Source organism: Alternaria burnsii (genome assembly GCF_013036055.1).
Source record: "Alternaria burnsii strain CBS107.38 chromosome Unknown 751, whole genome shotgun sequence".
NCBI classification, from domain to species: Eukaryota; Fungi; Ascomycota; class Dothideomycetes; order Pleosporales; family Pleosporaceae; genus Alternaria; species Alternaria burnsii.
In genome coordinates this window covers 28,033-52,694 of record NW_024066131.1, presented here as the reverse complement: position 1 = coordinate 52,694, position 24,662 = coordinate 28,033, and the positions used below count along the sequence as shown (strand labels likewise).

Here is a 24,662-nt window from a genome sequence, read left to right as displayed (position 1 = left end):
ATAGCGACCTCCGACTTCTGATTCCTGTCTCTATCGAGTCAAACCGTCTTTCCTTCAGCATGAGCCCCTTTGCTCAAAAGTCAGCACCTCGCTACACTGCGGTCTCATATACTTGGGACAATGAAACTACATCGGAGCACATATTTATTAATGGCCAACCTTTCCCCGTCCGACTCAATCTTTGGTCATGTCTGCACTATCTATCCCAAGACAAAACGTCAGGCTGGACACATCTCTGGGTGGACGCAATTTGTATCGACCAAAAGAATAACGAAGAACGTACCGCGCAAGTTCGGCGCATGGATACAATATATCGTGACGCGAGTGCCGTGTCTGTTTGGCTTGGTCTCCCACCACCTGTGGAGCAATATCGATCTTGGCACGAACCAATACGAACTTTTGGGGAGGCGGGCTTCGATTTCGACGATCAGATGTCCCATTTAGCAAACCACTCGTATTGGACTCGCTTCTGGGTCATCCAGGAGTTTCTCCTCGGCCGAGATGTGAACGTGTACTGCGGAAACACGCGCATAAATTGGCTTGATTTCAAAGACACACTTGGATTATGTGCAGGTGTAGCCTTGCAAATCCATCAAGAGTCTATGCCGAGAGACTTTGACAGCAGGCCTTGGAGAGCTTTCCCTCTGATCACCGGACGCCACCCGGATCGCCATCCGGAAATGCATCTCCCGCTCTCCCAGTTGCTCGTCCATCACAGCACTTCGGAATGCAAAGACCCGCGAGACCGAGTGTTTGCTTTGTTGGGACTAGTGAAGCCAGATGAGCGGGTGCTTCTAGAGCGGTTTTTCCCAGATTATGACATGAGTGAAGATGATGTTGTTCTAATTGCGCTTGCGCATGTGAGGCAGTACAACCTCGAACATGATAGGGTCGATGATGATACATTGTTCAAGGGGTTGGGAATCACAGATGCGAAGAAGAGAAAGATGCTTGAAAGACGCGTTGTGTACTATGACTATATGGGAGATGAGGTATCTCATCATTACCAGTTTTCCGATGACGATGATGGTCATTACCCGTTTCTTGATGACGATGATGCTGCAGAAATGGAGGCGAGGTTTATTGAGAGTGATGCTGGTTCAAATAACAGTTGTATGAAGACTGCATATGCAGTCACTCTTTTCGTATTCGCTCTGCTGTTTTTGGATGGTTGGGGGCGGTATCGCTAGTTACAGCCTTACAAGTATCCTCGCAAGTCTCTGCAGCCTACAATCCCTTGATGCCGACCTTAAGGTAGTACGGATCGGCAAGACGCTCCTGAAACTCTTCAGACATCATGTCATCAACATCCCAAGCAGCGAAGACAAAACGACCGTGCAAAAATTGGCTTCTCGTGTAGCAGTCCAGACTGCGAACTGCCCGCTTAAGTCCTCTGTAACGAAATGTCGAAAAACCAGGGTAACGGGTTTGGCTCCACGATGTATTTTACCGTCGTACCATCCGATAGAATCCTTAGTATAGCCAGACCTTTTGGCTGACTCAGTCAAGACTTCGCCGGGATGGAAGCCTATGACTTGCAACTTCTCGGGCTCCACGTCCTTAGCAATCTGCTGCACTAGGAATGTACCGGAGCTTTTAGTTGGACTATACGATGGACGGGCTCTTTCGGCATTCCATATGTATATCCCGTTGGTAGAAACATTGAGGAGGAACTGCGAAAGCTTGACAATGCCAAGCGCAAAGACAAGCAATACGAAAACTTTAGTCGTGAAACCGCTGAAAGGCTTGAGGCGATATAGATTGTGTGCTTTCTATGCGCTGTAACTTCAACATTGTTTGTATGCTTGCTTCTGTGCGGAGGAAGGCAAATTCGGCAATATGACGATCGAGGCCAGAGATTGATCAAGAATGAGCATGAAGTCGCGCAAAAGTAGATTTCAGCTGATGAGAGATATATAGTATTGGGTCTCATGTTATTTGTGTTAGTTACTGCACGAATGGCTTTGTTGATCTGCACATGCAATGTGAGCAACTTTGCATTGACGTCATGTACAGTATCTTACCCCGCTCTAGTACGGTGTTCCTTACTCTACCTCAAACACGTCGATCAAGGAATCTTACAATCCCAAAGGCCGTTCAGGAAATAGAGGAACGAGGCCAGTGGTTACCCTCGCAAACTTCTCTCCGAAAGCTCTCGGGTAAGTGAATGTCGTCCTGGCGTCATGAGCCTCGAACCTTGACCAGCAATCTGACAAGATCGCCGTCGAAAGCGCGCAAAACTTTGCTGAAGGAAAGAAGTCCTGCAATATCTCAACGCGAATAAGAACTGGATTTGAAGCGACGATGTCTCGAAGCAGACTGTGCATCAAATGTCGGGAGTTTCTGCCCAAAGGACCGAAAGATCGCTTTGCGGAACAAGAACATCACAACAACAGTGAATCATTCTTCCAAGCAGTCGGACAAGGTTGCTATATATGCACTTGGACTTGGAGACAATATCGATGGTTCAGACCACAAGGACGATGTGATTTCCAGCCTGTCCACCACACAACGTAACATTGGGGCAGATCCGTAGAGGGGTACGTCCAACATGACTGGGAGCCGTTGGTGCTCTTCATCAGCATTTATGCTTCAGAGTCTGTTCTCCCAGGACCAGGTTGTTCCTACCCGTTGGAGACAACTATCGAAGGTATTGGTTCTTCCTTTTCCACAGCAACAGATTAACAGACCTAGATCAATATCTGAACACCATGCCTATGAAGTTGAATTCATCCATCATATCAAAAGAAACAATATCCCTGGTCAAAAAATGGATCAACGAATGTCGTTCGAAGCACTCCAGATGTCTGTTATCAGTAGATCGTAAAGAGCTCCCGACAAGGCTTGTTCACATTCAACCACTGCGCACAAGTTCCGGACAAAGAGCAGACATATGTTATGGCAAAATACTTCCATCACGAACAACATCCATTACTCTCTCCCACTGTTGGGGTCGCACCAAGTTTCTGACTACTACTCGCGCGAATGTAAGCTCATTCGAATCATCGCTTCCCATACAAAGTTTGTCCAGGATATTCCAGGACGCTGTATTCACCACGGTAAACTTAGGCTTCCACTATATTTGGATTGATTCACTCTGCATAGTGCAGGATGACCCTGAGGAGTGGAAACGGGAATCATTTTTGATGCACGAAGTGTACAGAAATGCCCGCTGCAATCTTTCCGCTGCTGGCTTCGCCAGCGGTGAGAATAGATTTTTGCTGAACGAGCGTCGTATCAACTCTGATCCGGTATTTGCAACTCTTAGCGATCGAATCTCGATGACTGATAGCTCCACTCTCGAAACTGTGCCTAGCAAGACCTATCGTCTGACACATGCAGATCCGTGGCACGAGATGTACACAGGCCCAATAATTCTTCGAGCTTGGACGTTGCAAGAACAGTTACTAGTAAGTGCTATCGCGACCGACGAACCCGTTCCACGATCTGATCCATAGCCCACTCGAACCGTGCACTTTAGCGATGATCAAGTCTAATGGGAATGCAAGAGTACGGCTGCGAATGAGACATGGCCTCGTGGACGGCTGAACACTCCCTTGGAACGGCTACTTCATGAGAGAAACAATAGCCTATTGCAGTTCAAGCTTGAGAGCATGCCTTATGGTAATGTCAGTTTCTATCACGGCAACAGAATATCACCAGTGTTTCCAGGTGCTGACTGATACTAGAAGTCTCTGTATAACAGCTGGTTTGACGTTGTCGAGGAATATTCATGTCGCCGCCTCACGTTTGCTACCGACTGTCTCCCTGTCTTAGCCGGGATCACCAAAGAATTCTCAGCTTATCTTCAAGACGAAAGCGTATATGGAATTTGGACTAAGGATATCCATCGCGGGATTCTGTTCACCCAAACAGGAGGAATGTTCTCCCCACGAGAATCTCGAGTCATACCAACGTGGAAGGACTTACCGACTTAGTCGTGGCCGGCTCTGGCCCAGCATGTGGGTTGGGATGCGCAACCGAAAACTATGAAAGTAGATCACGTCTGCGATGTCGAGATTCTCCATGGCTTAGAAACCTCACGACTGCGACTTTGCGGCACGCTATTGCTATGCCCAAGCAACTATCGCAGCCTGGAAGTTGAGGGTAGCACTAACTATTTGGAATATTTTCTGCATGGATCAGATGCGAGCAGCTTTGCCATCAATTTTCGCCTAGATCAGTGGTTTGATTCAAGTTTTGAGGAGCACATTCAAAGACGCACCGAGATGAGCAGTACCTCCTGCACCGATGAGGAATACGAAGCTGCTCATGATAAGCAAACGAAAGCGCTGCTAGGAAGTGTTTTGATTACGCCGATCTTGTGTTATGTGAAATCGACCGAGGACGTGGAAAATCCTCGACTGGGTACCGTGATGGGTCTTTTATTACATCAGTCGCCTGGAGCAGATCGCGGGGTATATCGACGAGTGGGTGTCGTGACCGCCTGGATACAAGGCGACGACAAGATGGATGTCCACACAGTTTAGCAGCGGTTCGAGGCCTATCGACAGCCACTTGACCCTCAACTCTTCCAGGAAGAAGACCACTATGGAAACTATATAGTTACGGTCTTGTGACGAATCCTCGCAAGGGTAAGGAAGTATGGGTTCCAAATACCGCTTGTAGGCTAGTCGGAGCAAGACGGCCACGTCGATGACAGCTTTCCATCGAATATGAGCAGCCTCCAGAAAAGACTTAGAAGTAGACGCTATGATCAGAAATTGAACCAAAGGGCTAGCACTAATCGTCAACAGGGTTCCCAATGAACGGAATAAAAACGTTTCATAAGAACTACAATAAATTGCGCGCTAGCTGTTTGCTTTCCATAAACCGTGCCTATGATTTAGCCTACAATCCTCAATACGTGCACCTGCCACAATAGCCACAATCGTGAGCGGAACAAGCAGTGTAGTCTGGCTCCGATCCGGAATCGTCAGAGCCAGTGTCGAATTCGTACCTATCTCCTAGACCGATACCCCCATCGCTAAATTTGAACTGGTCGGATTCATCGTCTTGCGTAGAGACGGCATCCATACAAGTCTTCTCCCAGCGGTCTGCCAGGTCCGCAGGCAAGGCGTGCACACCGGTGCCATACTGAAACCGGACCTCCAAGCGGTCCGCTCCAGGGCAATATACCTCGAGCAACTTGCCTGCATTACTCCTAGCGATTTTAACGATCGTATCTAGAAGTGTGGCAAAGCGGCGGATGCCTTCTTCGTTATCCTTGGCCCAAGCCTGCACATCGTTCTTGACATTTTGCACTCGGATGTCTTCGAAAAGTCCAGCACCGTTGTGATAGGCGACGATGAAATTAGATATCTGTTTGATCCAGAGCGCTGGGTGGATGTCGCTCATGTCTATGTCTTTCTTGTACTTCCCTGAACGCGTCTTCAGATCGAAAATGACGTCTTGCAGCACCGCTGTTCCACCCTGTTTGACAATCAAAGCATCATGTGTGCTTATCATGAAGTCTGATGGCCTGCTAATTGATGTGTCTTGGAGTGCTGCCAGAAGATCATCGGGGTCGTCGGCGCTCTCTGAATGCGTAGCATCATTGACTGCTCCGGCCGTTTCAATGTAGCCGTCACTCTCGAACCGCACGAGGCACTTCAAGCCGCCGAACTCATATCGTATGATGCGTTGGTGGGTTTCGGAGCCTTTAACGCTCTGCTCCCATGTGGTGTATGCCTCTGGAAAGGTATGACCATAACCTCTAACGTCTTTGATGACTTCTTTAGGATCATTCTCTTTTCGTACGAAGAAGACGGTCTCGCCGAAGACCTCGATGTTGAAACGGAAAGCTTTGTCGACACCCCGAGCGAAGCGGAGGAGGTTGCCAAGGGTGCTTCCACAAGCGAGGAGATCGGTGCTCGCAGAGTTGAATTCAGGGTTGGTCTCCATGATCGCACGCACGACGGGTGCCATTGGATATTCGGGATACATAGCGGCGTTGGGGTCACGAAAGTATTGCCCATAGTCCTCTGGCAGACGCCGTGGTGTAGGAAGTGGTGTCCACTGAGGAGGTTTTCCTATGACTGTTAACTCGGCCTCGCAATTGCGAGAAAGAGCCCACCTGGAATGACAATGGTGGGTACTTTGCCGTTGAGCCAATTGTAGGATGCTACTTGCTGGCAATCGGATATCTCTGCTAGAGCTGCGGGTTTCAAGCTCAGATCCGAATTGCGAAACTCCTTGACAAGGCCTCCAAGCGGATGTCTCTTAAGATCAGGTTTCACCTGTTCCTTGGGCTTCGCAAAGAACGGGACTCTTCCACCGCGGCCTCGTCCTCTCCGTGGAGCAAAGCCACCTCTGCTGTCGCTGCCTGGATATGAAGCCATGGATGATGTTGTGGCACTGTATTAGATGAAAACAGGAATCAAGGATTTCGAGCGCAGTATTGCACTGAATAGAAGGCGATACGCCGACTTCAAGTAGGCGATGATGCCTGAAACAAGGCTGAGTTCATGTGGCGTAGTTTGCTCAACCTGCAGGTCGCACAATGCATGCCTGGTAGGCCTCGATTCGTCCAGAACTCACCAGACTATGCAGGCAAACAAGGTTTGTTGTTTTTCTGCACATCAACTGCGACTGGTTTCCAATCATTCGCACAGCCCGTTATCAGAGAATCGTCACGCATGAGCTGCGGCTTAGTGTCACATCCTTTTTATCTAGTTTGAAAGCTCAAAAAGGCCAAACATCTCCCTCGTAGAATCCTCAAATATCGGCAGATCTCAGCCTTTCTTGAAAAGTGACACTTTACACGATACGAGCTTTACATATGGCGGACCAAGAGGCGACAGCCAAGCGAGCAGCGGGGTTGACGAAGCTCTTCAACGCCGTCATTCACGGCAATCGCGACATCAAGACGGTGGGCGATGGTAATCGGTTTCTGGAGGCATTCTGTTCTCAAGAGGACGCCTCGAAGTGTGTGGAGCGCCTGATTGCGTCTCCGGCAGGGTTAGCGGCGGTCTCTATCGCATTCAGGTTGACACGTGAGAGCACGTTTCTCAACGGCTTGGCGACATCCGTCATCCTCCGACTCGCCGAGCCATCGGTCAAGCAACTCTACAGTGGCCAGTTTCTGCAACGCGTCCTTGAACAGATTGTACAACCACCTACATTTTGGAACACACTCGTTGAGGCACACATTGCTCATGTGCTTTCCAGCGATGCCACGCGTGCCTTCGCGTGGCTCCTACTGGAGCTGCTATACAGCCGCTCGGAGGACATCCCAGACGTGCGCGACATTGCAGAGCGTGCCACTAACAATGGATCATTCATCAACTCGAACTCCCTAGATGTCCGCAATATCGGTCAGAAGATCAAACACGTCCTAGACAGCACGTCTGACGAATCCGCCGATGGCCCGGGCGGGCGACACGACAACGACTTTACTCAGATCCATAAGATCAAGCTCCTACCAACGCCAGACGAATTCGCATGCTCCGAACATCCGTTCTACAGACGCGCAGATTCTATCGCGTCTGCCCCATTGGAGAGTCGTGGGCTGACTCATATTGACAACCAGTTTCGCCTGCTTCGTGAAGATCTCTTGGGCGAACTGCGCAACGATTTTCAGATCGCTAGTGGTCAGAAGAAAGGACGACGGAAGATAATCCTCGAGCACCTGAAGTATGCTGGTATCGACTGCGGATCGGAAACGAAACGCAAGCCTTGCTCGCTAAAACTCTCCTGCCCAGACGACATTCCACAGCTACGCAATGTCAAGGGCGCTGCTCGCAAGAAGTACCTCGCCGACAACAGAAACGTCCTGAAACACCAGTCACTCGGCTGCCTCATTAGCAATGGCAATATTGTCGCATTCGCAACTGTAGACCGTGACGAAGACCTTCTTGCTCAGCAACCTGCTATCGTCGTGCTGCGTATAGCCGACGCTAGTTCGTTTGGCAAAGTGCTAATGGCATGTAAGCTCGCAGCGGACCTCAGCTTTGTGCAAGTGGATACCGCGGTTTTCGCGTATGAACCTATTCTCAAACGTCTCCAGTCCTTGACTGAGCTGCCACTGGAGGATCAGCTCCTCAGCCTCACTCCAGATTCCGCTGAAACAGTCTCTGGCATCCAACCGACCAAGACCATCAACGCCATCTGTGACCATTGGGAAGAAGACCTTCAAGACATCATTGGAAGTAGTCACTCCATCAAACTGGATCAAGCCCAGGCAGATTCTCTATTGACTGGTCTACTGAAAAAGGTCAGCCTTATTCAAGGCCCACCAGGAACTGGTAAAAGTTTCATCGGCGCACTCATCGCAAAGATATTACACGATCAGACGAAGGAGAGAATGCTCATACTCACATACACGAATCATGCTCTGGACCAATTCTTAGAAGACATCCAAAAGGCTGGCATCCCTGCTAGCTCGATTGTACGACTAGGATCGAAATCGAATGCCAATACTCGTGCACTCAGCATCAAAGAACAGCCGAACAACTACAGAATGACTGCGCAAACATGGACTTCAATTCAAGACCAAAAGGTGGAAGCTGAGTCTTATCATGACGCGCTAGTCACAAGGATGGCATCTTTTGCTTCTACGCGGCTCAGTGAACGAATGCTTCTCGATTTCTTGGAGTTCTCTGATGATTCAGAATACTTCGATGCATTCGTCGTGCCTGAAAATGAAGATGGCATGACGATGATGGGGAAAAACAATAGGCGCATCGATGAGTATTATCTAGTCAAGAGATGGCTTAAAGGTGAAGACGCGGGGGTCTTCTCCAGTCACGCGATGCAGACCTATCCTCACGTTTGGAATGTCCCGCCACAGCTCCGCTGTGATCTCCAGGCGCAGTGGAACAAGACCATCCTTGAAGAACGAGTCGCTGAAATCAGTACGCTTGCCGATAAGTACAACAAGTGTCGTGCCCAGATCGATCGATTATTTCGCGAGAAAAACTCCCACGTGCTTGGTCAGAAACAAATCATAGGGTGCACTACAACGGCAGCTGCCATGTACAGCGACGATATCCGTAAGGCGTCACCTGGCATCGTTCTGGTGGAAGAAGCTGGAGAGATTTTGGAAAGCCATATACTTACAGCTTTAACTCCGACCACGAAGCAACTCGTCCTGATTGGTGATCACAAGCAGCTACGGCCTAAAGTCAACAACTATGCCTTGACTGTAGAGGGAGGAGATGGGTACGATCTTGATGTTTCCCTGTTCGAACGTCTTGTGCTTAGTGGAGTCCCTCATACCACCCTTCGCAAGCAGCATCGTATGCGCCCCGAGATCTCATCTCTCGTCAGATCACTTACTTATCCGGAGTTAAAAGATGCTGAGAAGACTCAGGGTCGACCGGACCTACGCGGCTTCCAGAGCAACGTCATCTTCGTATCACATTCACGTCCTGAGCTCAACGCAATCAAGATTGCTGACCGCCGTGATGGTGGCGCGAATTCCAGTAAGGAGAACTTGTATGAAGCTGAGATGATGCTGAAGTGTGTGCGATATCTTGGTCAGCAGGGCTATGGGACGGAAGACATCGTGGTACTTACACCTTACCTGGGCCAGCTATACCTGCTAGTGAACACTTTATCAAAGGAGAACGATCCCATTCTGAACGACTTGGATTCTCATGAGTTGATTCAAGCTGGTCTGGTCACACCAGCTAGCGCAAACATATCCAAGCGCAAGCTTCGCATATCAACTATCGACAACTATCAAGGGGAAGAGAGCGATATTGTAATCGCATGTCTCACACGAAGTAACAAGGCCGGGGACATCGGTTTCATGGCTTCTCCTCAGCGTATCAATGTGTTACTTTCACGAGCACGGAATGCTTTGATCATGATAGGCAATGCAAACACGTTCATGAGTAGTCGCAAAGGCAAGGAAGTTTGGGTACCGCTCATGGATCAGCTGAAGCGAGATGGCCACGTTTACGACGGTTTCCCTATCAAATGTGAGCAACATCCAGAAAAGACTGCGCTTTTAACCGAGAAAGAGCACTTTGATACAGTATGCCCAGATGGCGGTTGTTCTGAACCATGTGGCAAGACACTCAACTGTGGCCTTCATGCTTGCCCCTACCGATGCCATCAGTTACAGGATCACTCGCGTATGGACTGCAAAGTCATCATCTCTTCGACTTGTCCCAGCAATCATAAGACTTCAAGAAGGTGTCATGTGAAAGCCGCGGCACATTGCCAGAAGTGTGAAGCCGAAGTGAGAGCGCAAGAAAAGAAGCGTCAACGAGAACATGAGCTAAACGAAGAGCGAGAGGCAAAGCAACGTGCGTATAAGGCACGACTAGTTGAGATCGACGAAGAGATCCAGCACCACAAGCGCGTGCTGAAAGCGCAGGCAGAGGACAGAGATCGCCAGCAAGCGCTCGAACAGAAAAAGCAAGATCTTCTCAATCTGCAGGAGAAGATCAAAAGTACTAGAAAGCAACCACTTTCAACGACTCCAGCATCCGAAACAACAGCGTCGCCGTCGACCGGCGATTCAGGGCTACGGAGGGATTCTGCATCGCACAACGCGGCTTCTCCTCACCGCGACGAGACTGCACCTAACGCCATACCTACATCGCCAGATAAAGACCAGGAGCAGCCCAGTTGGGACAAGAGCGAAGCCAGGGATGATTGGGAGTGGCAAAAGAGATATGAGGGTGCTGAAAATGAAGCTCTAGATTCCCTCGTACCCATGATAGGACTGGAGTCCGTCAAGCAGCAATTCCTCACGATTAAGGCCAAAGTGGATATGGTGGTGCGCCAAGGGGTATCGCTTAATGCAGAGCGGTTTGGTGCCGCCCTTCTGGGAAACCCCGGCACAGGAAAAACAACGGTGGCTAGGTACTATTCGAGGTTCCTGTCCGAAGTAGGAGCTCTGCCGGGAGATCATTTCATTGAGAGCTCCGGATCAGCTCTCGCAAACGACGGCGTGTCCGCTTGCAAAGCCTCTATCGATAAAATCCTCGAAGAAGGTGGCGGCGTGTTCTTTATAGACGAAGCATATCAATTAGTATCTGGGAACAGCCCTGGTGGTAAAGCAGTATTGGACTACCTGCTTGCAGAGATTGAGAACTTGACCGGCAAAGTTGTTTTTGTATTGGCGGGCTACCACAAGCAGATGGAAGCTTTCTTCGCTCACAATCCAGGCATCCCAAGCCGTATACCAATACGAATGGAGTTCCAAGACTACGAAGACCGCGAATTGCAACAAATCTTCTGCCAGTACATCGACAAAAAGTATTCGGGGCGCATGAAGATTGAAGGCGGTATGAATGGACTCTACGTGCGTATCACTGCTAGACGCATCGGCCAGGGTCGGGGACGTGATGGCTTTGGTAACGCCCGTGAAGTCTAGAACAAGATCGCACAGATCACCGAGCATCAGGCAAGGCGACTAAGGAAAGAGAGACGAGCTGGCAAGATACCGAATGACCATTTTCTGACGAAGGAGGATTTGATTGGACCAGAACCTTCGTCAGTGCTCAAGAACAACGCTACCTGGACGAAGCTGCAGAAGCTTACCGGCCTGTCATCAGTGAAGGAGTCTGTACAAGTTCTCCTTGACGGGATACAGACGAACTATCAGCTCGAAATGCAAGAGAAGCCTATTATCCAGTACTCGCTTAATCGCTGCTTCATAGGTTCCCCGGGAACAGGCAAGACCACTGTAGCAAAGCTTTATGGGCGCATTCTGGCCGACATTGGGCTTCTTTCTAACGGAGAAGTCGTCGTGAAAAGCCCAGCGGACTTTGTTGGTAGTGTTCTAGGAGGCTCCGAAGCTAACACGAAAGCCATCTTGGCGTCCACTATCGGCAAAGTTCTCATTGTTGATGAGGCTTACATGTTGGCTAGTGGTGCTGCTGGTGATCCCTACAAAGCTGCAGTTATTGACACCATCGTCGCGGAAGTCCAGAGCACTGCAGGCGAAGACCGATGCGTACTTTTGTTGGGATACAAGGACCAAATGGAAGAGATGTTTCGGGACGTCAATCCTGGCCTTGCGAGACGGTTTCCACTAGAGTCTGCGTTCGTCTTTGAAGACTTCAACGACACTGAGATTCGTCAAATCTTTGACTTCAAGCTCAAGGGTATCGATTTTGATGCTACGGATCAAGCTAAGAAGGTAGAGTCCATGATCAGGCAACATGTCGACTCGTGCTAACATACTTTTTTGCAGGTTGCCATGGAAGTCATACAACGTGCGCGCAACCGCCCAAACTTCGGCAACGCAGGCGAAGTCGACATTATCCTGGATCGCGCAAAGGCTTTACACCAGAAACACAACTCTTCTGGGAAAGTAAAGCAATTTGGCACGTTTGAAGCTATTGACTTTGACCCAGATTTTGACCGTGGTGAACGTGCAGCCACTGAGATTTCTGCTCTCTTCCAAGACGTGGTAGGATGTGAAGAACTTATCAAACAGTTCCAGGGTTACCAAAACACTGCTGCAACCCTGAAAGCTCTCGGGATGGATGCTCGAGAACAGCTACCCTTCAGCTTTCTTTTCAAGGGACCGCCGGGGACTGGCAAAACTACCACGGCTGCAAAGATGGGCAAGATCTTCTACGACATGGGCTTTCTCAGCCAGGCCAGCGTGGAAGAATGTTCCGCTACCGATCTAATCGGACAGTATGTGGGCCACACTGGGCCAAAGGTGCAAAAGCTCATGGAAAAGGCTATGGGTAAAGTTCTTTTCATCGATGAGGCCTATCGCCTTGCAGAAGGTGGATTCGCGACTGAGGCGATGGATGAGCTGGTTGACTGCCTCACCAAACCAAAGTTCGCGCAAAGACTCGTGGTCATTCTAGCCGGCTACGACAAGGACATCGATCGGTTGATGAGCATGAATCCTGGCCTGACCAGTCGCTTCCCCGAGACGGTTTTATTCAAGCATCTCGACCCGGAAACATGCTTCAAGCTTCTTGTCAAAGATCTACAGAAGAGGAAGAAGAAAGCGCCACTTGATCTGTCGGTCCTCGATCCGCCAACATCAGAACTATTGCGAAAACTGCTGCAGCTCTTCCGCGAAATGTCAGTACTGGAATCGTGGGGTAACGCTCGCGACGTGAAATCGCTCGCGAAGAGCATGTTTCAGGCACTCATCTCTACGGCTGTACGTCCGATTACTAATCTCATACTCACGCAAACGATCGTCATGAGCACTATGGAAAAAATGCTGGATGAACGTTCCCGACGAAATGCCGCTGTTGGTACAAACCGCTTCGACAAGTCGATACCTCTACGACCAATGCCGCAGCCACAGATGCAGAATTCGGCACCGCCGATGGCGCGAAGTTTAGATATCGACACGGATACTGCCCCACCACCAACTGTGATCAGCACGGACAAGCAAGAAGAAGAGCTAAAGTCAATGGAGAAGAAACCTAAGCTTGCAGTAGAGCCCGAAGACCCCTTCGACTCAATCTTCAAAGCCAAGCGCGACCCGGGCGTGTCCGACGAAGTATGGGAACAACTAGAACGCGACAAACATGCCATGGTCACTAAAGAGCGCGAGTTTCGTCATATGCAAGAAGAGAAGCGAGAGTACGAAGAGCGTATCAAGGAGTTCATCCGTGCGGAGAAAGCCGCCGCCGATGAAGAAGAGCGGCGTGTCCGAGAGCAAGCGCGCATTGCAGCTGAACTGGAGAGGCGGCGTCGCGACGAGGAATTGGCAGCTATCGAGCGAGAGCGACAAAAGGAGATGGAGAGGCAGAAAAAGCTGAAGGTGTTGGGTCGATGCCCAATGGGTTACATGTGGATCAAGCAGGCTAGTGGATACAGGTGTGCGGGTGGGAGCCATACGCTTTCCGATAGTTATGTTGATTCGGTATCTTTCTAAAGAGGCAGGTCTCGTGAAAGCCGGTGGTTGCTTGACTGTCCATCGATTTCCTTCGTCATTAGGTAGTTCGTGTTGCAGAAGTCACATGTGCGCTGGTGACCACAGGTGATTGCAATAATATACTTGAAGGATCTATCATTACGTCCGTCCATCGCAACACATGCTTCCAATACTTTCGACGCATATGGGTCGCATCATGCCACGCATATGCCGATGACAATGCATCAATAAGAACAAGCAATGTCAAAGGAAGAGCACGATAATGCTCACATGAATGGTGCGGCATTTATTGCGCTAACACTGGTAGTGACGCTGATACGTACGGTAGCCCGATTACTGAACCGTCCCGAGGTTCCGAGGCGCGCATCACCCCCGCTTCGAAGCTAATCATGAACGCTAGGTTCACACAACCCATGAACAACAAAGTTGCGGTGGTTAATATCTTGCTATCCATCTCCAGACAAGATGTGAGACACATGAAGACTTGACAACGCCTAGGCGCACTCATAACACTATACTGCCGTAACTTGATCTTACCTAGTCTTTTGACATCCCCAATTTGCAGGAACAACCACAACACAACCCTCGACGACCATGTCCAAGAACGCTGCCAACAAGCCCGTCATCGCCGTCGTCGGCGCAGGCCCAGGAATCGGCGAAGCAGTAGCTCACCGCTTCGCAGCAGAAGGCTTCGTCGTCGCACTCCTCGCGCGGACAGAAGAAGCCCTGCAAACCATGGCCAAGAACATCGACAGCGACGTCGGCACCGGTACAGCGCATTACTACATCACAGACCTGCGCATTGAAGATACGGTAATCTCATCGTTGAAACGCATTCGCGAAGAGCTTGGTCCTGTCAACGTGCTCGTGTACAACGCCGGCGCACGCCGTGTTAACGGGAAGTCTCTCATCGATACCACGAGCGAAGAGTTTGAGAACTTCACTAGAATCAACCTCTTCGGCGCGTTCTGGGCGAGTAAACTAGTCATTCCGGATATGCTTACCGCTGGCAAAGGAACTATTCTTTTCACCAGCGCGACGGGTGCGCTACGGGGTATGCCAGGTTTAGCCTCTTTCTCGCCGGGGAAATTCGGACTGCGTTCGTTGTGCCAGATCATTACACGCGAGTACCAGGCCAAGGGAATTCATGCTTGTAATATTATCGTCGATGGTCCGGTTGATGGCAAGTTGATCGGAGGTGTGATGAAGCGGCAATGGGAAAGGACAGGACAGAAGGACAAGGCGGCAGATGTGGAAGCGCATCTCGTTCAGCCGAGAGATTTGGCGCATACGTATTGGTTTTTGCATACGCAGCCGAGGAGTACTTGGACGCAGGAGTTGGACGTTAGGGCCATGAAGGAAACGTTATTTACAAAGTTGTAGATTAATAATGAGATCAATCGAGCGCTTTTACGCATTTGCACAATACGAATGCGAAGATGTGTTCTCGACACAATACTCTCTATTCAGAATATTACAAGTAGTCCGAGATGAGGAGTCACGGCTATCGCATTGTATAAGATGTCAGAACTCACCCTGTAGATAAGGTAGACCAAGAAAGTGATGGTATGACAGGACACATGCACATTGATCAGGGATGGAAATCATTGTTCTGAACTCTTTTTTGAACTTCTATAGAGGCTGATGATGACACCTTAAATACTACAAGCGAGCTTTGACAGCCTTCTCCGTGTCCTCCTCCTTAGCTTGTTCGACAAGTACTCTCCTCAGTATCTTGCCTGCATTGCTCTTTGGCACTGCTTCTACGAACCGTATACCACCTCTGAGCTTCTTATGCGGCGCTACGCGCTTATTGAACCATTCGTGCATCTCACCCTCCAGCTTCTCATTACCGTTGTATCCTGGCGCTGCAACAATGTACGCTCTTGGTAACTCTGTTATTCGCGATGCATCATAAACGCCAATAACAGCTACATCGGCGACAGCTGGATGACCAAGCAAGAGTGCTTCGAGCTCTGCGGGCGCGACCTGGAAGCCATTGTACTTGATGAGTTCCTTGAGGCGATCGGTGATGAACAGATTTCCATGCCTATCAAACTTCCCAACGTCGCCAGTGTGATACCACCCATCCGCATCGAAGGCTCCAGCGGTAGCTTCGGGATTGTTGTAGTATCCCTTGAAGATATTTGGGCCCTTGAGACACAGTTCGCCATCTCCGGTGCCAGCGTCCACTTCTTTTCCATCCTTCACCAGCTTCGCTGACATGTTGGGTAACAAACGTCCGGATGTACCCATTGGTTTGTCCCAGTCTTCAATGCGTTGTGAGCATACAGCTGGTGCGGCTTCGGAGAGACCGTAAGCCTGCCGGACAGGAGCGTCGATGCGCTTGTTCACTGCGGTGATAATCTCCAATGGCGCTGGAGCGGCGGAAGAGTGCAGGTCACGTAGCGACTTGAGGTTGTACTGGTCCACTATCGGCGCCTTTGCCAATGCCAATGCGACAGGTGGAACAATCCATGCTATGGTGATTTTCTCTTTCTGTACCGCCTCGCAGAACTTTTGAAGGTCGAAACCTTGCATGACATACGCGGTGGAACCATAGAAGACAGGTGCCAATATCAGGGCGGCGATGCCTGCATCTTCATGTCAGCAAGCGTTGAATAGTGAGTGAATTACACTTACCGTAGATGTGGTACATGGGTAGAAAGCCAATACTCTTATCTGTCCTCCAATCCGGACCACGGCCATCTGCTGCAAGCTTTTGGACAGTGTTTGCGATGATGTTTTCGTGAGTCAACATAACACCCTTTGGAACGCCCGTGGTTCCGGACGAGTACACCAGATACGCCAGATCTTCTTTGGGATCGATCGTGACTGGCTTCACACTTGACGAGCTCTTCAAAGTCGAGAAGTGCCGAACAGCTGTTGTCGTTGGTTTGCAATTTCCAACCAAAAGGATACGATCAAGAGGAAGTCCGACTTTTGATGCCGCTTTACATGCTACATCAAGGCATGTCGTGTTTGTCAACAGTCCCTTGGCTTTTGAAGACGTCAATTGGGATACCAGCTCATCGACCGTGTACATGAAGTTAAGAGGACACACAACGCCTCCTACAAGTTGTGTTCCGAAGATAGCGGGCACGATATCGATATGATTTGGCGTCATTGTGACCAGAACGTCGCCTTTGCGCCAGCCCCATTGTTCCTGTAGGCCGCTCCCGAAACGTTCAGCACTCCATCGGAGTTGAGAGTATGTGAGCTTTTGATTTGTGACGACATCTACGAATAGTACTGCGAGCGTGTCAGGTGTCGCTCGAAGAGCGTGTGGGAACACGAACCATGGTTATCAGGGTAGGGGCGATCAGGTCGTTCGAGGAAGAGTGACCAAATATCGACAGCTGGGATCGTAATACTAGGATGAGGCGATTCGATCGGCATCGTGGAAGAACCAGCTGGGACAGATGACTATACCACAACACTCAGCTCGTGATAAATTGAAGCTCCATCATCAACATACTTATGTAGAGCCATCAAATAATGCGTTAGTTCGGCGCATTGGTTTCGCGTAGATGGTAGTCGCTACGTGCGTATCAGAGGCGCAACGGCGGCGATCAAGCGTGATTAGTCGAGACCGAGAGACCTCGGAAGGGATCGACGTGCCGCGCAGTGCGCACAACGCACCCCACACTTCCCTCCGCACAGTTCCGAGCGTCTAGTAAACTCGAACCCCACAGACTCTTCATCAACTGCGACTTGCTGGCATGTCAACAACATACTGACACCAGCAGGTTCACCAGTCATATCTGCTGCGGCAAGTTTGAACAAATATCCCAGCTGTGAAACACCTCGGATAGGTCGCGGTTACGACAAGTCAGCATGGTTCGTTTTTTGTACGACTACGGAGTGTTTTTCGGATGGTGTGCGTAATGTTGCAAGTAAGACATGCTAGCGATGACATGTGTTTCGGCCTAACTTCTGATGTGTCCCTGAGAGGTGGGGTATCCGCATAACGTAGCCGATGGTATAGTCTAGAAAGGCGTTTAGTTCGTCGGGTCATAATAATGAGAATGTACTCAAGGTCCACAGCTTCAGCGACGAGCAGGAGAGCCGAAGTAGCGGCCGATCAGATTTGGCTGACTTGGACGAGAAGATAGATGCACGTTTATCATCGCTTCGTCAAAACACTTAGACACGCATCTCCTAATTAGACTCTGCCGTCGCCTTCATCGTGGATTTGTCTACTTGTAAGCTGGGTAATACCCGTGAACTTGCATCTAGCCAATGTCTAATGGTCCTCTACTACGAACTCTTTGACATCGACATCCAAGATCTTCCGCTCAGACTCTGAGTAGGATCTGACACTTAATTCATTCCTTTCGATTGCGGCACTCCCCACTGGAGTTCCATCCAATCTGTGGGGATCCATGGACTTGTATGATCTTGAACGGTTGCTGAAGAAGTTTGTCTTCCAGCTGAACTTTTGGGCAGCAATGCGGTACAGAGGCCGAAGAGTTGGTAATGAACCAGCAATAATAGCAAGGCCCATCTCGACCTCCGACCAGATAGCGATGGGGACGGTAGCATAAAGGAATTCGGGGTCCCTGAAAGTAGGCACGTAGGCGAGACGGACAATGACCGCTGCGCTTGCACTTTTGCGCCATTAGTTGTATACTCTCGAGATGAAGGGCAGAACTACTCACATGCATGCAATGCTCATAATGAAGATGAGAGCGAACTTCGAGTTGCGGCTCATGTTCAGATCCTTGATTAGGAGGACTGGCAGCAAGGCCATGCTGAAGTCACAGATGGCGAAGATGGCAGACATCAAATATGTCAATGCGACGATGGTGTTCATGTTGATACAGGTACCCGTTTCACCCAGGGCTCGTGTCCAGAAGTACTCCACTGGCTTACATTGGAAAGTAGCCAACAGGCCATAGACCAACCCCATGACAACGCTGGTGTACACGATGGCATGGGTAATAAAGCGATAAGCCTTCTGAGTGACAGACATGTAGCGAAGCAGTGACAGGCCAACAGAGACCTTGGCACCGATCATGGACAGAGAATATGCGAAGTAGCAAATCCACCAAAACTGGGTAGCATTAGTCATTGCCCCAAGCGACTGAATGCACAGATTGAACAGGTTTATTTACCCTAAGTGCCATCTCCATGCTTGTGGGTGTAAGATCCTTCATAAGTCGACCGGTGCCGGTAAGTGCACCCCCAATCGCGCATATTGAATTCATAGTGTGCATCAATTGGGCAAAAAGCATCCATCCATCGTCCCAGCCAAAGGCTTTGACAACAAAGGTGCGCACATACATGCGTAAGGCGACAACGACCCAGGCCATGCACTGGAATGCTATCTCGATCTGTGTGCTAGTCAGACGTGTTCATGAGGATAATTGAGTCAACGCATACCTGGATCAGCTGTGTGGCACGGTGTCCGATCATCATTGCTACTTTGCTGATTGTGAGAAGAGTGACTGCAAAATGAGGTAAAAAGGGAGTTTTGAAACGAAATGTTCGAGTAAATGTGGATCACACCTGCTCCACGGATATATATATCGGGGCTGATCTCCAGGGCATCAAGGTGTGATCGATCGCCTGTGAAGGAGGTACATTTGGCTATGCAGGATGCACAATGCAGGAGATGGCAAGCCCGCCTCACAATCTTTTCGATATTACTCAACTTTGCCTGACACGAAATCGATGCCCATTATGTCGGGTTTCAAGAGCGGATGATGCCCTTCTCGCACTAAGGGAAATCTGCCGGAAGTGTTCAAGTGAACAGGTCTATGCGTCGATCGTGCGGACTGAATAACTCTATCACGTTTTCGGTTAAGGTGATGTTGTTAGATAGGTGCAAGATCCACAATGCGCCTCGAATTCGAGACGCGTACCTCGCAGGTAGTACATTCTGGGCAAAGGGAGTATTGAAGATCTGTCTGATCTATCCTTTTGAAGGTCCACGATTGAGCGTGAGCGTGAGCCGCCCTCACCCAGCAAAGGAGGCGCTAGAATGGTGCTTGAAACTCTAAAATGTTACAATGCTGTTGATCAATCGCACTTCTATTAATTGCCACTACCACTCAAACTCTTGTAGCAGATACGCGAAATTTATGTGCCACAATTGCGCCCTCGAGTTGGTCATCTCGCCTCGTCGTTCTCCATGTTTTGCTTCCTTCTATTCCCGATAGCGACTGCAACGAAGCTGTTCTGGTTGCCCAGACTTCCCGTGTTTCTAAGCGAACATCCCCACCGTAAGGTATAGTTTATTGATCAGCGAGGCGGCGCGGGTTTAAATGTTTAGATTCCGCTTGACATAGCGGATCCTCCCTGAACTAACACTTTCCTAAAAAGCGAGCAACAGTGTACATGTCCAGTCTTTCCTACCACCTACAAGGGATCCAATAAGATGCGAGTCTAAGTGAACGATAATGAAAGCTGTTTGTGCCAAGCTGTCCGCGGAGCCGCTTTCGGCAGTAGGCCAGCATCAGCCCTAAGCAGAAATGCGGGTCTGCTGGAAGACCGATGACGATCTAAACGCGACCGGGCGCTAATGAGACCCGTGCAATATGACTAGCGCACGCGAGATCGCCACGATCAACAGGAGGGGTGACAACTGACAGAGAACGGGGTAGCATCGCTCCGAACGAGGAACAAAGCTTTGATATTAAGGCAACATCTCTTCTTGATAGATGCTGCGAGATACAGCTGCGGGATTTACGATCAAGCATTGCGAGATAGAAACTACGTTGCTAGGCGCTAGGCCACTTAGAGAATGGTCAGCGTCATACTAGACCTCATTAGCGCGGTGACCATTTCATGCCTTCATCAAGATCTATAAGGCACCCAGATCGTTATCTAGGGTATCTGAGTAGTCAATGAACTCAGGAACAGGGCACTCGATACGCTCGCGAATGCACTAGATAGCGTAGAAGATTCACCTTGTCGAAGAAACCACTTGCTGACAGCCAAGGACCTGACATGATAGAGCCACTTTGTGAATGTCTTGATACAATACTGATTGCCATTCAAGCGGCACGATCGGAGTTTCACTCTAAATGATGGTCCTTTGATTTCGGCCTCTTCGAGCTGACATATTCGGATTAAACTGGTCTCCGTCGCCACGGAATTTGTGAGCTACACCGAGAATGATCTTTTTACATCTCCTTGTCCCTATCGCTGAAACTTTATCATACAGCACAAGCACCACGAAGACCAGAGCCATCACCCAAGTCACCCTTACCCAAGCGCCCGAGTAGCTAAAGCTCACCCCTAAGTCCAAACTCAACCGTCTTTCGCCAGTGCGCAGGTCTCTCGCACTGGTCAGTCTTCTGAAGCTAACAAATGACTTCACTTCGGTATGAAGAAAAGAGACGCCAAAACATCCCAACATACGATCTTGTAGTAGTGTTTCTCAAGTGAGTAAATATTGACGTCTAAGAAGCTAGACGCACGTTACATGCGAAATTAGCTTCTCTCATTCTGATCGTTTAAACCGTCTTAGAAGGTCCCAGTCATTCAGGATCGCCAGCTGTTATGTGTACATCGACAAGAGCGACTTTAAGTTGATCATTACATCGGCTTTCACAAACATATCCTGTAACGATTGGCTCCAACATTGTGTGTGCGGTGCAGACTACTCGGTAGAGCTCTTAGTCCGTTTACTCGAATAGCTAAGCATTTTCCAAATGGCAACGTTGTTTCTTGAGCGCGGTAGACTTTCAAGCATGTCATCCCAGTGGGATTTTGCAAGTGCGTTGATTTCCAGCGACACTGTCTTTGTACTGCTAACGTTAAGATAGGCTAACTTAGCGTCGTAAACGTAGCGTGTCTCGCAGGTATCTTGTATAATGCCTTTCCTACTCAGAGCATTGTAAAAGGCGGAAAGGTTGGAAATCCAAAGCACGAACCTCTTTAAAGCAAAGTCCTGCTGGAGACTGTACTGGAAGCACTAGATACTGGAAGGCGGCTGGAACACTAGGACGTCAGGAACGGGTAGCAGTGATTTAGCTGGATCCATGGCAAGCTTGATCATCCGGGAAAGCCAATATCTACTCCCAGTGATCAAAAGGTCTTCGAATACGGTTTCGGGATTTAGATATCTTCTACTTGCAAGCCGAAGTGAGTAAAATGAACAATCAATCCGGTCTTTGTCGTATAATGCCCAGAGTAACTTCGAAAGCGTAATACTATTGCTCATCGCGCATATCATGCAACTATGCCGCGACCAATATCTGAAAAGACCCGGATGATTAAACGTGCGATGTAGGGTTTCCCAAACAGAGTCGTCGGACGTTTCGAGAATGAACGCAGCAAGTTGCGGCCAATAATTTAGAGCATATGTTTCGAGAGGCCGGCACTTGCATTGATTGTGTTGATTGCTGCTCGTACGGCGTGGTACAATGGTCTGGGTACGTACATACTGCTCAATCCGACGATACTTGAATGATAACTTTCCCAATATGCTGACCAGAGTAAGCATAATCAAAGGCCTCTTGAGACTGATCGAAGGGAAAGACCCGGTCAATCAAAGGCGTCAGGTCAATCTTATTTTCGTCAACAAAGCGAATGAGATGTTCCAAATCGGCCTTGGAGCCAGCATTGCTACCCCTTTCAAACGAACAAAATGTCAGCAATGGTTCTATGTGAAGGGTGCATGTCTGCACATACCGTATATGACCACGTTTATACATCAAGTTGAGAAGTTCTCGGGGTGACCAACTTGCCTCGATACCAGCAAGAAGGCCTACCAAAGAGATGACACCATTTCGCTTCCTCAATGCGGCAATATCCTGCGGAATAGACTCGAATCCAGAGGTATTGACAACAAAATCGACGCCCAACCCATCCGTCAAGCGCATGACCTCTGCAGGAATATCTTGACATGTCTTGTAGTTGATTCCGAGAACACCAGTCTCACCCCCAAATTTCTGGACGGCTTTGAGCTTGTCATTTGATCCGGAAGTAATGATTGGTTTGATACCTGCTGCGGCACAGAGGAGGAGTGCGAATGTGCTAACACCGCCAGTTCCTATTTTTCAATTTGTCAAAAGGTTCAGCAGCTGGGTATGGTATCCTTACCTTGCAACAAAGCAAAGCGACCCTTTGGTCCAGAAGCATCCGAGTTCAAAGCCGCCCAGGCGGTAACGCCAGCGATAGGAAGTGTTGATGCCTGTCAGTGAGGACCCTCAGTTAGCAAGGAGGGCACGAGGATCGGAATTAAAGGAGAGATGAACAACGCGCTCGCATACCTCTTTCCAGTCCATGGTGTGAGGGAGGTGGACCAGATATTTCTGGTCAAAGACGGCGTACTCGCGTAGAACGCCATCATGCTCGCCCCCAAGACCGGTAGTCTCTTCGTCTTCATCGCCATTGATCGTGGCAGGGTTGCAGGTAATGGTGACGCGGTCTCCCTTGCGAAAGCCGGCGACTTTTGGTCCAGATGCGACCACTTCGGCGGCACAGTCAGAAGCAGCGATGCCTCGTTCCATGGGCTTGACTGGAAATTTACCATGCAGCATCGCGACGTCTCGCCAGTTGATTGAGACAGCATGGATCTTCAAGAGGACCTCTGTTGATGCTAGGGATTCTGGTGTGTGTTCTGTCGTAACTTCGAGCCTTCCTGGGGTGTTACTGGGGAGTCGTCGAAACGCCCGGTATGTGTTTGGAAATGCCATGGCAAGAAAGCGATGAATCCGTTTATGATGCGGGGACGTCGGCCCGGACGTCTACAATCTGTGCCCAATGGTTAAGTGAAGGTCAATTCGCAAGATGGGTGCGAGTAGTATTGATAGGCACATATAAGTGTTCATGTCTACATAGCAGAAGACATGGGGACTAACGTACAACCGAAGCTATGGCTGCTATCGATTAGCACGGAAACTCTAGTTAATTGCTGGTAGTTTGAAGTATGTGGCAATATGTCCGCGGAGTGATGAGTCCTCTCTTGTCCGGTCTCATTTGTTTGGGCTCGTGAACGAATGGAGGCTCGGACGAAATGTGGAGGAGGGGACTACCAGACTACCCCACGTACATAGTGTGCCTGAGCTTTATTCCTAAAATGCGTGCTTGGTGGTCCGTTCCAACCCAAACGATCAGCGAGTTGGTTAAGAATATCCCAGCCTACATATACGGCGCTGTGAGTGTTGAAGTGTCAATCGGTGGCTGCAATCGAACGTTATTCAATCTCACTGGCCTTGTACGGTCGAATACCTTCGAAGTCCGAACCATTGAAGTTGATCGCTCAAAGTGGCAGAGGAAAAGACGCAGGCTCAAAGCGGACCGATAGGACACGACTTGAAGCTTGTAACCCAGACGGACTCTGACACCCCTCATCTCTTGTTCCTTACCCTAGTTCGCCCGCTATGCTTGTTGCCATTGCTTGATGAGTAATCAGCTAGCGACATGCCGCCTTACGCGCGAGGTACTAATGGTGAGATATGTGAAGATGAAGGCGCTCGTCACTGACATGAGAGCTGCCGTTTCCTACGTCGTCACACGATCCGTCACGGGTGCAGCATCCAATGTCTACATCACAGGTATGCAGAGAGCGTTACATGTGGACCTTGTCGATAGTCGTTCAGAAATCTTGGTAATGACTTGCCTGGCTGCAGTGTGGGGCGAAGAAAGTGTCTTGACATTGAGGTGTGTCTCGAAGAGCGTTGTCTCCAACGGGAGCATAAAACATGGTAAAGGTTGGAACGAGTGCACGTGTCAACGATTCTGTAAACGATGTAAGCACAACAGAGAAGAACTGATGTGTGTAGAAGGTGTTGATAAATGAGCAAACCCACGTCGCCATGGTAATAAATTGGGTATCAATCTTCAGCTCGTGACTCATCTATCCAAATAAACCCATCGACCCGAAGAACTA

At 49.5% G+C, this 24,662-nt stretch overlaps 8 protein-coding genes across 8 annotated transcripts; 4 read left to right on the top strand and 4 right to left on the bottom strand.

Moving 5' to 3' along the window:
• Window positions 1–299: 299 nt before the first annotated feature.
• GT037_010811 (uncharacterized protein) lies at window positions 300–1,190 on the top strand (the record flags this gene model as incomplete). Its single annotated transcript, XM_038935858.1, has 2 exons — window positions 300–987; window positions 1,018–1,190. The coding sequence occupies 2 exons, from the start codon at window positions 300–302 to the stop codon at window positions 1,188–1,190; spliced, it is 861 nt and encodes a 286-aa protein (XP_038781412.1).
• A 3,670-nt stretch (window positions 1,191–4,860) lies between these two features.
• GT037_010810 (uncharacterized protein) lies at window positions 4,861–6,341 on the bottom strand (the record flags this gene model as incomplete). The annotated part of the gene is made up of 2 exons (XM_038935857.1): window positions 4,861–6,032; window positions 6,077–6,341. The coding sequence occupies 2 exons, from the start codon at window positions 6,339–6,341 to the stop codon at window positions 4,861–4,863; spliced, it is 1,437 nt and encodes a 478-aa protein (XP_038781411.1).
• A 440-nt stretch (window positions 6,342–6,781) lies between these two features.
• Window positions 6,782–13,816, top strand: GT037_010809 (p-loop containing nucleoside triphosphate hydrolase protein; the record flags this gene model as incomplete). Its single annotated transcript, XM_038935856.1, has 3 exons — window positions 6,782–11,260; window positions 11,333–12,100; window positions 12,155–13,816. 3 exons carry the CDS (start codon window positions 6,782–6,784, stop codon window positions 13,814–13,816), a joined length of 6,909 nt encoding a protein of 2,302 aa, XP_038781410.1.
• Window positions 13,817–14,410: 594 nt separating this feature from the next.
• GT037_010808 (uncharacterized protein) lies at window positions 14,411–15,199 on the top strand (the record flags this gene model as incomplete). Its single annotated transcript, XM_038935855.1, has 1 exon — window positions 14,411–15,199. The coding sequence occupies one exon, from the start codon at window positions 14,411–14,413 to the stop codon at window positions 15,197–15,199; it is 789 nt and encodes a 262-aa protein (XP_038781409.1).
• Window positions 15,200–15,478: 279 nt separating this feature from the next.
• Window positions 15,479–17,215, bottom strand: GT037_010807 (phenylacetyl-ligase; the record flags this gene model as incomplete). The annotated part of the gene is made up of 3 exons (XM_038935854.1): window positions 15,479–16,410; window positions 16,460–17,068; window positions 17,116–17,215. 3 exons carry the CDS (start codon window positions 17,213–17,215, stop codon window positions 15,479–15,481), a joined length of 1,641 nt encoding a protein of 546 aa, XP_038781408.1.
• An 847-nt stretch (window positions 17,216–18,062) lies between these two features.
• On the bottom strand, window positions 18,063–19,237 carry GT037_010806 (uncharacterized protein; the record flags this gene model as incomplete). Its single annotated transcript, XM_038935853.1, has 4 exons — window positions 18,063–18,426; window positions 18,478–18,872; window positions 18,934–19,152; window positions 19,202–19,237. The coding sequence occupies 4 exons, from the start codon at window positions 19,235–19,237 to the stop codon at window positions 18,063–18,065; spliced, it is 1,014 nt and encodes a 337-aa protein (XP_038781407.1).
• A 2,978-nt stretch (window positions 19,238–22,215) lies between these two features.
• On the bottom strand, window positions 22,216–23,310 carry GT037_010805 (uncharacterized protein; the record flags this gene model as incomplete). The annotated part of the gene is made up of 4 exons (XM_038935852.1): window positions 22,216–22,399; window positions 22,460–22,820; window positions 22,871–22,961; window positions 23,041–23,310. The coding sequence occupies 4 exons, from the start codon at window positions 23,308–23,310 to the stop codon at window positions 22,216–22,218; spliced, it is 906 nt and encodes a 301-aa protein (XP_038781406.1).
• On the top strand, window positions 23,119–23,334 carry GT037_010804 (uncharacterized protein; the record flags this gene model as incomplete). The annotated part of the gene is made up of 1 exon (XM_038935851.1): window positions 23,119–23,334. The coding sequence occupies one exon, from the start codon at window positions 23,119–23,121 to the stop codon at window positions 23,332–23,334; it is 216 nt and encodes a 71-aa protein (XP_038781405.1).
• Between the last annotated feature and the right edge of the window lie 1,328 nt (window positions 23,335–24,662).